This window comes from Typopeltis vanoorti, chromosome 3 (assembly GCF_054136105.1).
Source record: "Typopeltis vanoorti isolate ZY-2024b chromosome 3, IOZ_Tvanoo_1.0, whole genome shotgun sequence".
Taxonomy (NCBI): Eukaryota; Metazoa; Arthropoda; class Arachnida; order Uropygi; family Thelyphonidae; genus Typopeltis; species Typopeltis vanoorti.
Genome location: NC_143551.1, coordinates 156100800 through 156112972, shown reverse-complemented (window position 1 = coordinate 156112972; position 12173 = coordinate 156100800). Strand labels below are relative to the sequence as shown.

General features: G+C 39.0%; 1 protein-coding gene across 1 annotated transcript in view; it reads left to right on the top strand.

Annotated features, from left to right (window-relative positions):
* Nucleotides 1-12173, top strand: part of LOC150108686 (protein white-like) — a 164498-nt gene that overhangs the window by 37138 nt on the left and 115187 nt on the right. The window contains exon 6 of the mRNA XM_090390508.1: nt 11766-11837. Coding sequence (XP_090246634.1) covers nt 11766-11837 — 72 coding nt within the window. The remainder of the gene's footprint in view (nt 1-11765; nt 11838-12173) is intronic.

The following is a 12173-nucleotide window of genomic DNA, read 5'->3' as shown; positions in this document are numbered from 1 at the left end:
AAAAAATAATAATAATATTTCACTCTCATGTCTGTGAAATCTTCCATATATATATTCTAGGTTCAACTCACTATATCACAGCAGAGATAGAAGACAGAAATGAGCACAGCTATTGTTGCAGTTACACAATCTTGAAGGAAACCATCGGCACATCAGAGAATATGGCAACTACTGCGTGTTGATGAGTTTCCACTGTGTACTCGTAAATGTGCTTTAGCAATAAGAGGTCATCCTTTGATTTGACAGATCGTTCAGAAAAAAAAAATTTTTTTTTTTTAAATGGGATAACAGATTTTCAGAACATCTGTCCTAATTTTAAACAATTCTGTGTGAACATTTTCCAATTTTCAATCAAATTCATCATCAAACTATAATAATGTTCAAAAAAAGTCCGACTATTAAAAATGATATCAATATAATGAAATTTAATGTTACTGTTTTAATCGCTGATAACATGAGACTTTTTGTTGTTGTTGTTGTTGTTGTTATATTGTGCTTTTAAGATCGTATAAATTTACTTTGTATCTCTCAGCACGCATCCGATATTTTCATTCAAAACCGACCAATTCTACAACTTGCTGTGCTCTGCGTTAAGGTGCATTTCACAAAATTTCATAAACACCATTAGTTTGCTGCTTTTTTTGTTTGTTTGTTTGTTAATGCAACTTCCACCACCTAGTGAAGGTTGTAAAATTATAGTTCTTTATTACTGTAGGTAGACTAAAAATCTTTTATTTATTTTTATTTTATTTTATTTTATTTTTTACATAATCTGGATTCGCTGCCCTAGAGAACGAAAGGTGGAACTTTTTCAAGCCACTTCAGGTGTCCAATTCGGTCCATTTCGGTGGTCTTACACGATGCGCTGAAATTTACCTCCCACCCAAAGACAATCACAATCATCACATCGACGAGATTCAAATTGAAGCCTGTTGGTTGCAGAGAGGGTACGTTAACCACGCAGACACAGAAAAGTTAACAAATAAAGAAATTATAGCAATAGCAGACAATCAATTTAAAAAAAAAATTTTTTTAATAATTTTAAATATTAACTAAAATAAAGAGGCAAAAGGCTTCATTTCGGCGATGCAAAATTATATAAATTAATTGGATATTAAATCCAGTATCATTTCAAAGCCGAATACAGAAACTATAAAAGTTTCGTATGAAATTTGACCAGAGAGCTTACGGGAATCCATTCGCCGGCGTTTACGAGTTGCCATAGTCAAACCTTATAGGAAGTGACAAACGCTCAAAGCGCCCGTATATTCGCCGCCTATTGGTTTATTTTGATAAGGTTTCACTAGTCTGACAACTGTTTCAAACCCGGTTTTCATCAGCAACTAGGTAGAAACTTAAGAGAACAAAAACTCTCAGTACTAAGGCTCTTTATTTTATGGCTCTTTATTTTAGTAAATACTTTACGTACAGACCGAGAGTTCGCTTACTGAAATACACCTCGCCGACGCTTCAAGTTCCTTAGTACAGAGAGGGCAAGGAACTTTTTTTTAAGTGATTTTTTTTTTTTTTTAATTTTTTTAAGGGGAGAGAATACAGTGACTTTTGACGAGATCGGACGTGTTATTTTAGACTGTGCCTGATTGAATTTTATATAAGATTTTTCGGGAATCTCACATTGCACTGGCGCTAACACAGTTCGAAACCTATTGTCTCCACCTCTGCATGAAAAATACACGAGGTCTGATGGCCATGTACGCACCACCCGCGACGAGGACAAGTGGTGGATGTATGGTACTTTAGGGAGGTAGGTTTTCGCTCTGTGGCCAAGTGAGTTCTTGACACTCCTTTCCCCCTGTTATTAGGGCATTATAAAATTTAACATATATTGTTTTGCTGGTAGACACCCATGTGTGTCTACAGGATTTGCCAGTGGATCTTCCAAAGTCTACAGGATTATCTACAGACACCAAAATATTCTTTGATAATATACGGTGAACAATAATGGAAAACGTAAAAGACATTAAGGACGCCATTCAAAATTTAAACAAAGATCTGACTCTCGACGTTCTTAAATTTACTTTAAAGAAATTTGAGACAAAATATCCTGGCTGTCTGAATCTCTACACTCAGGTTAATGATACGGAAGAAGTTGATGTGGACACTGAAGAGGACTTCACACCTGTTCCACCAAACACACCCAGACAACATGGTTGTTCCCAGACAGAACAATCAAACAAAAGGTGAAGAACATCTGAAGATCATATGGAAGAGGATGTAGCCAGTGGTGCACCCAGAGGACACAAGGGGCCTGGGCACCCCCCCCAAAGAAAAGGAAAAAACACTAGAAAAATTTCCAAAAATCTTTTCCTAATTAAAATTCATTTTTTTTTATGTTGTGTGCTACTTATGAATTAGCGATCACTGCAGATGCTCAGTTATAGGTTGTATGCGATGTGTAGTGTGTATTCGCAAAACATCTACTCAACTCGGCCCCCCCTCCCCCCAAAGGTTAAATCCTGAGCGCTCAGCCCCCTCCAAGATTAAATCCTCAGTGCGCCACTGGATGTGGCAACACATGATACCAAAGACAGAAAAGAAAAGATCCCTCCAGTTATCCTCCGAGATAAGGAGAAGTGGACCTCAGTCTCAAGGTCCCTGGGAGAACAAAACATCAACTTCTCCAGGGCAAGAAATACTGATGTGGGTGTAAAGATTCATCCTGCTCCTGTTTCAGATTACCGTAAGATGACTAAAATGCTGGACAACTCCAAATTGCCCTTCCATACCTTCATACTAGCAAGTGAGAAAAATCTTAAAGTGGTACTTAGAGGGGGTTGCTGAGGGCATCACAACTGATGAGATCACTGCCGACCTCCTCAGTCAAGGACTGACCCCCAATCAAAGCCAGCAGGATGCTGGGATCTGACAAAAGCCAGCAGGATGCTGGGATCTGACAAAAGCCACTGCCGCTGGTGTTGGTCGAAATCAGCAACACACAGAAAAGGATATATGAAGTGACAGACATTTGCAGGATCAAAATTACAACTGAGCCTCTAAGGAAGAAGGTATTGGCAGGGCAATGCCATAGATGCCAAAAATTCGGGAACGCCAAAAAGCTGTGCAGAGCTACCTACAAATGTCTGAAATGTGGAGAGGGACACCAGACCAACACCTGCACCAAGCCAAGATTTACAGTTGCCTGTTGTGCCTACTGTAGAGGACCACATCCTGCTAATTACAAGGGGGTGCCTTTTCCACCCAAAAAAATGTGGGTCATCAAGAGTGAACCCTGCTCCCCCATTCAATGACACCATAAGCAACCAAGCAGGTCGCCCTCCTGATTGAAATACCTCACATTCAGCAGCACAGGAAAGCACCCAACCTTCATCCATGATGAAAATATATGCACAGACGTAGGAACTCAGATTCTTTCATCTCAAGAGCAAACAGGCTCCAAGCAAACATCAGTTCTAACTTCCCACAATGCTGCATAAATTCAGCAAAGCAAGCACCTTACCATCTTCCAGAACGAGATTTTATCTAGAAACTCAATTCATATTGTCAGTTCTCTGCAATGCATAAAAAATTCAAACCAAACTCCCTCATAATTATAGCATGGAAATGCTAACAGCCTGACAAATAAAATTCTTCAGCTGCAAGAATTTGCAAATAAATACAATCCGGACAGAATCTTGATCTGCGAACCACACCTCAGACCACCTAACAAACCAAGATTAAGAGGATATATACTATATATGACAGACAGATTTAATTCAAGTGGTAGTGGCACAGTCATTTGTATTAAAAATTATTTAAGCCACAATGTTTTAACCAACTCTCAAACTTTAAACCTTGAAGTGACAGATGTGGAGGTGCAACCAACAACACAGATAGACTTAAAATCTATGCAGCCTACAATCCTCTGAGCATTCCAGTATTGACATCAGATTTAGACTCCTCGGCTCCACGGATTCCATAATTACAGCAGAAGACCTCAATTCCAAATGCGTTACTTTATTTTTAACTACACGTTACTCAACTCATCAATAGTAGCTGGACCTAACAAGTCCACCATTACAGTCCATTAGTAAGTATGGAATGTAATAGACATAGTTATCCTCAGGAACATCAGATATCAATATTATTATTATTATTAATACGGGCAACTACAGAGAGTCGACAGATTCATTGAGGGAGGCCCTAACATCATGTCAAGAACAACTATTCGACATTCACACAGTATTTACCATACCTCGCCTTGAACTCATTCACAGTCATGGCACCCACAATAGACTCTGCAGCTTATTCCACTCATTCATCACTCTCCAAGTAAAACACCTAACTCTAACACTCTTGCTAACCACATTCTTGCCCAGCTTCCATATATGGCCCCTGGTCCTCCCGCCACAAGTCCAATTCTCAAAAATATCTTCTGCATTAATTTGAATGTCTCAATCATATCAACCAATTTCTGCAACACACAAATCTTCAACCTGTTCTCATAAGGTTCATTCCATATACCTGCTATCATCTTGGTCACTCGTCTCTGTATCCTCTCCACCTCCTCCCCATTAAGAAGAAACCCTGGTGCCCATATCTGGGCACAGTAGTCTAGATGGGTTCTTATCAAGGCTCGATACAGAGTAACAATAACTTGTCTGTCTCTGCTTGTTAAAGTATTTTTCAGCAACCAAGCGATTTGATGAGCTGATTTAGCAACTTTTGCAATGTGCCCCGTGAACTTCGACTCCCTATCCACCAACACTCCGAAATCCCTGGCCTCATCAATCTCTGAGTACGGTTCCACGAATGTGATATACTGCTGCTAATCTTTTCACCCAAAAATGCATAAGCCACATTAAATTGACATCCATTTTCCTTAGCCCAGTCCTCCAAACTCTCCAAATCATCTTGCAAAATTTTGACATCCTGTGCACTCACTATTGCTCTACCCAACTTTGCATCATTAGCAAACAACTGAACACTTCCTATCAGATCCTTTCCTGTATTGTTAATGAACAAATTGAAAAGTAGTGGTCCAAGAACAGAACCCTGCGGCACACCACTAGTCACAGACCGTCTTTTGGACTCTACTCTTGACTAAACTACTCTCTGATATCTCTCCATCAGCCACCCTCTTATCCATCTCACCAACCTTATATCCATCCCCTTATGCTGCAGTTTATTGATTAAAACTCCATGCAATATCCTGTCAAAGGCCTTAGCAAGGTCCAGTAGAATCACTGTAAACCCAGTACCCTTATCCAGTGCAGCCGTCACTGTGTTAGAAAAAGTGAGCAAGTTACTGAGGCATGATCTACCCTTTACAAAAACATGTTGTCCCCCATACAGTATCCCATTTTCATCTATCCAATCCAGTATTTTTCTCTTGACTAATTTCTCCAAGACCTGGACAACGATTCTTGATATGCTAATCGGTCGGTAATTTACAATACCAGTCTTGGAACCTCCTTTATGCAGTGGAACTATTTTCCCCTCTTTCCACCCCCTTGGGACTAACCCAGACCCAAGACTCAAATTAAACAAAATGGTCAAGGGCACTGACAATTCTTTAGCCGCTTCACGTATGACACAAGCTGGTATACCATCCAATCCCACAGATGTATTGACATTGAGATTTTGTAATAGACTATTCACCTCCACTTCATTCACCACAATCTCCATATAATCTATTGGTTCATTCATTCCTGCAATGTCATCACCTGGATGATATACTCTTGCAAAGTGCTCACTCAGTAATTCAACTATATCAACTGATTCAGTTACCTCCCTACCATCGGCATTCTTTAAAATCATTCTGTCATATGCATTTTTTCTTTTACTTGCAACATATCGAAAAAACTGTTTGGGATTCTCTTTAGCCTGCATGGCCACTGTTCTTTCATAATCCGTTTTTGCTTTTCTTACCACACTCGTTACCCTTCTGGCCTGAGCTTTATACTATTCATGTGCCTGCTGATCACATTTCTCCTTAAATTCCCTCCATAGTTGTTTCTTTTTATGCAGTTCAAGCTTAATGGTGTTATTCATCAATTTAACCCCAGCTTGATTTATTATTCGGACTCTAGGTATACAGTCAGTCTGCTTCATGCAGACACTTCTTAACTGCCTCCTATGTACTATCAACATCTAGCCCTTGTAGTTTTACATGCTATGGCACTGAACCAATCAAATTTCTAAGCTTGTCATACTTACCAGCCCGATAATTCCACATATACCCTGTCTTAATTGTAAATTCCACACCTTTAGCCACCTCCCAAGTCAAGATACCATGATCACTCTCACCAATTGGTGACAATGTGGTCATATTCGTTACAGCCAAATTCTCAGATGCAGTTACTAGGTCAAGCACTCTCTGACCGCTAGTATTTTCCATTACATGCTGTCACAGATAGTTATCCCTTAATAACCGCATAAAATCCAATTCCTTCCTCCCATGTGTCCTCTCCTCACTCCAATCAATGCGACCATAGTTGAAATCTCCCATAATAATTACCCTCCTTCCACTCATTTCTTCTATTTGCTTATGCATACTATCTCCACCATTTATTCCATCACCTGGTCTACAGCAGCACCCAACTGTATATTTAGTTCTTCTAGTTTCAATCTCACACCAAATAGCTTCAAATGTGCTCTTTTCTCTATCCTGCAGTTCCACTTCTATTCTCCTTGGCTGTAGCTTCAGCTATCATCAATAACACTCCTCCCCCCATTTTATTCTCCCTGTTACTCCTGAACACCATACTCCTCACATTCAATCCCACTAGCTATATCATCTTCTGTCAGCCATGTGTCACTAATGCCAATAACTGTCGCCTGGAAGTGCCAACCAAGGCCAAAAATTCTTCCTTCTTGTTCCTAATACTTCTAGCATTAGTATACATGAATTGCAGAAGCCCATTTGTCCCATCCCTATTTTGATGCCTTATTCTAACTATCCATTCTGATTTGTTGTCTTTCGTACTCGCTCAGGCATATTACACACATTCATACACTCAACTGTCTCCCTAAATTCTGCATATATACTCCCCCTCCCTTAATAACTCTAGTTTCCCTGATTCTGCACATCCACTTCCACTACATTCAACAGCTTTTCAAGTCTCCATACACCAAATCCATTCAAATGTAAACCATCCATCTTATATAAATCCTTTTGCCCATCGAACTCACTCCACACATCCAAATTCCACACCACTCCTCCTGCATAATTCACTCATAATGTCATTAGAAATTATGGCCCTCCTTCTATATGCTTCACTCTCATACCGCAGAAACAGACTCACCATCCTAACTCTCACACTCTTCTCATTTGCTACCTCAAACAATTCCTTCAAATCCTCTCTCATAGCCATTTTGTCTCCTTTCAAATCATTTGTACCTGCTACTATTATTAATTCTTTCACCAGCTGCTTTTGCATTCTAAATGACTCACTTACATCCTTAATGTTTGCACCAGGTTGGTACGATTTTGTTCAACTCTCAACTATCACACCTCTTACTAACGAATCTCCGTACAACACTCGCTCTTTCATTTTGTTTACACTCACTATCATACTCTTATTTTTCCTATCATACTTTTGCCATTTATTAGTCGGCACGCTTTGTAAACATTTTTTCCAATGCTCCAGCTGCCGATTTGCCCTATGTATCGCTCCATGTAACCTTGCGATCTCAATCATTGCATGTCTCATCATTTTTATTTTCCGTTAATTCATTCATTCGTTCTGTATGTTTACTTTCATTCTCACAGCTATCTGGTACTACCTCGCAAATATCACTCCCATATCACTATTTTCTACATTCACACTTTCAACAACGATATCACCCTCACGACCTGAAACGCTATTTAAATCCTCACATTCCTTACACTTTCTGCACACATTCACTCCACTATTGTTGTTTAACCAGACTCCAACCGCTCTCCTCAATGCATACATTTCGCAAACGGTACACTGAATCAAATCCTTTAAATTAAAATTTTTAGACAAAGATGGCGACCTGGACACCATCTTTGTATTTCTCTTCATGGGGACCATCTGCACAAATAATCGTATCTATCAATTTACTAATTAAAATACTCAGAAAACACACAAAAATTACCCAGACACGCTAAGATACGAAAAGTAAATAATACTCTGTAAGATTCAAGCAAATTTACCAATTATTACTCAAAATAATACTTATCTGTTCAGGAGCTCTCTACAAACACTACACACCATGTAGCCCTCTAGTGGCCTATATCAGCTGAAGACAGAAGAGCTTACTTCATATCATAATCCCATCCAGCTCAAGCTAGGTAGCCAGGATCATCTCTCTCCTCAACACTCATAGCATGGGATAAGCCTTCAAAGGTTCTCCCAAATGACATCAGCCCACCTCCTGTTATTTGCAAAAAGAAGACATAGGTTTTTCTGTATGCAACCTAACAAGACAAATTAACACAGCAATAACATCAGTTGCACAAACCACTGTCTTCAACTCGTCCAGTCGGATTATGGAAGAGATAATGGACCTGATTAGGACTAAAAACAAAGCCAAAAGTGGTACCACAACACAAGAGCACCGCAGGACAAAACAACCTTAAACAACTTGAACAGACAGGTTCAAGAAGCTCTTCAGAAACAGAGGAATTCCGAATGGGAAAATAAACTTATGGAAATCAACCCAGAAGATAACTCCATATGGAAATTGCTAAAAACTCTTTGTACCAAAAGATCTAAAAAATCTTCGTACCTAATTGACAATCTGGAAAATCAATGCAGCCCATCTTACGAAAACTGAAATATTAATCTCATTTATAAAGTTCACCCTCAAGTCAGAAAAGCCTTAAGACAGCCTAAGGATGATTCAGATCTCATCACCTCCACTACTCCAACAGAAATAATCAACATTATATCCCAATTGATGAATAAAAAGTCTCCTGGTCCCGACGGCATCACCAATAGAATAATAAAATTACTCCCAATGAAGGCCATAATTCATCTAGTTAATAAAACTAATTTCACATTAAGACTCCAGTACTTTCCCACAGCTTGGAAAACTGCTGACATCAACCATCTGAAAAAGCCTGGTAATAACCCACAACTCCCACAAAGCTAGGCCCATCAGTCTTCTTTCCTGCCTTGACAAAATAACAGAAAAAGTCATCCTAACAAGGCTACAACTAGCAGTGGACAAACATAAAATAATTCCAAATGAGCAATTTGGTTTTCGCAAAGCTCACAGCACAGTGCAACAACTTCACTGATTAACAGAACATATCAGCCATGGTTTCACCTGGCACATCCATACTGCTGCTATGTTCTTGGACATTGCCAAGGCCTTTCATAAGGTCTGGCATCAAGGCCTTATCTTCAAACGTATTGAAAGCAACATCCCAATTAACCTAGTAAAACTTATTAACTCATACCTTAGCAAAAGATACATGCAAGTAAAGCTTAACGGAATTGTTTTCAAAGGCGCAAAATTCTAGCTTGTGTACCTCAAGGTTTCCTTCTAGCTCCACTACTGTTCACAATTGACGTATCAGACATTCGTCTAATTTCAAGAACAACCATTACGGCCCTTTATGCAGATGATACCGCTATTCTAACATGGTATCTCAGCCCTTGCCTGGCAATCAGTAGACTCCAAGGAAGTATCAAAGCACTGGAAAAATGGTTCACCGACTGGAGGATTCAAGTAAACATGCTCAAAATATCGGCCATGTTATTCTCTAGAAAAAAAGGTCTGCATTAAAGAAGACATCTTGCTCTCTGGTCAAAATATCCCATAGCAATCAGAAACCAAATATCTTTGGATACTACTAGATAAGAAACTCCTTTTTAACAAGCACATCAATCTCATTGGCTCCAAGACATCTAACGTAATAGCTCAACTCTACCCAATGGTCAACCGCAACTTTACCGGATGGTTATACGTCCAGCTATTACCTACGCCTCACCAGCATGGAGTCACACTTCACGATCGAACATTTCAAAACTACAAAGAATCCAAAATAAGTGCCTAAGGATAATTCTAGATGTCCCATGGTTTATTAGAATTCACAGATTCATCGAGAAACCGGCATTCCATACATTTCCTCCCATCTTCGTGATCTTACAGAAAAATTCTTCGTCGAATCAAGTTCGCATTCAAAACTGCTGATCATAAAAGCTGTCAATTATAATGAAACAGAGTACTACAAGTACAAAAGACCGAAGGCTATTTTACTCTCAGCTGATCATAACTAATACAACTGCCCCAAGAGGGCGAGCTTAAAGCTCACAAAACTCCCTTTCTCAAATAACGTCTTTTATAGACAAAGGGGAATATGAAAAGCATTTTTGCTTCACCCATCCTCACACTAGTGTTATATGCATTATATTCCTTAGTACTTATGAGTTTTTGCTCTCTTAGGTTTCTGCCTAAGGTAATGGATGGCAATGCTGAAGCCAGTGAAGTTTAATTGAGGCTTAGCTGTTGATGTTATCTTGGAAGGGGGGGTATGGATAGCAATGCTGTAGCCCATGAAGCTAACTGAGACTCGGCAATTGCTGTTACCCTCAGATGATACATGAGCGGTTCTGCTCGGTGATGGGTACAGCCAATACTGAGAAGTTCCTCTCGGTGACGGGGTGAGCCTGTTACTGAGTGGAACTACCGCTGAGTTAAATGATCCTTCAGGTTGCTCATTGTCGTGGGATCTGAGGGATCACACGAGTTTTTGGACAGTCAGTCCTGCAATTAAACAATGGTCTCTGACGAAAACCTATGAGTTTGAAACAGCTGCCAGACTAGTGAAACGTTATAAAAATGAACCAATAGGAGGCGAACATATTATAGGGAGTGTCGAACGCTCACAGCGTTCGACACTTCCTATAAGGATCGGCTAGGCTAACTCGTAGTATGGCAGCGGTGTATTCCCGCAAAGGTCATTGGTCAATTTTTGCACGAAACTTTTATAGTTTCTGTATTCGGCTTTGAAATGGTGTTGGATTTAATATCCACTTAATTTTTATAACATGAAATAAAATGTGTTTCTTAACAGCATTCTTCTAAAGCGACATCACATCTTTCATTCTCAGTTTACTGTAGAGCCAACATTGTCAGATGTGTTGTATATATTCTTTCGCTGCCTTAATGCTTGCATTTTCCATTTTCGAATTTCATCAAATCCCATTAAGCGAGAGAAGATAGTGGATTGTTTTGAATTGCGGTCAAAGCAACTAGTTATGAGTACAGTGTATTATGTCTGTTAATTTTGTATGTTCTTCTAGCCTATTTGTTTTGCCAGATGAATAACCCGAGTGCCTTGGAGGAGAAAGGGAAGGAAAAAACTGACTGTCGGTTGGAGAAACCATATAAAGATTCTTAATTTTCTACTTCAGATTCGATCGCAGGTTTTTTCCCTTTTAAGGAGGATTATTATTATGGACTGAGCTATGAAGGAGCCTAGAATGCAAAGAGTCTTTAAAGAATTTTTCAACGGAAGATGAATTAGAGGGCCTCATGTGGTAGTAGTAGTAGCAGGCCTTTTCTTCCTGGAAATTGTTTCTCTATCTGGAAAAACAGAGAGTTATAACACACTAATGACCTTATCATGACATTAATGAGGTTTATATGATGCCTAATTTCTTGGTCGACAGGCTATTAAAGTTAAGGGAAAGGATTAAGTAATTAATGGGTAACATAACATTTAAAAGTGTTTTAATTAGTACTTAAAATACCAAAGATTGAAAATTAATTCACTTTCTTGTAAAGAGAATCAAGTCTATAAATCACTTTTGTTGTTATATGAACAGGCACGTTTAAGAATGGACTCCAGCCTCTCATGTAAGGACAGAGAACGGCGCATAGAAATCTTGCTTCAAGAAGTAAGAGTATTTACATATAAATCTCTTTTTTTATATACATTTTTAATTATTTTACGTGTCTTTCATCAACAATTTGGTTTACATAAAATGTACTAACGACAGAAAGGGCTTTGTGATTTTTTTAACCATTTTTATAGTAAATAAATTGAAAGACAGCTAAATGGTGTATATCAGAAGTTTGTTTTAATAATATAGTTGTTATTTTTTACCATTATAAATGTATATTTACATTCAGAGGGGGGTGAGACAGCCTTCCTGTGTGCCCCCCGCCAGTAGTGTTACCTTGTGGTGCATTGCTGGCGCTATAGACAAAAGAAGCCCCAGAGATGAATCACA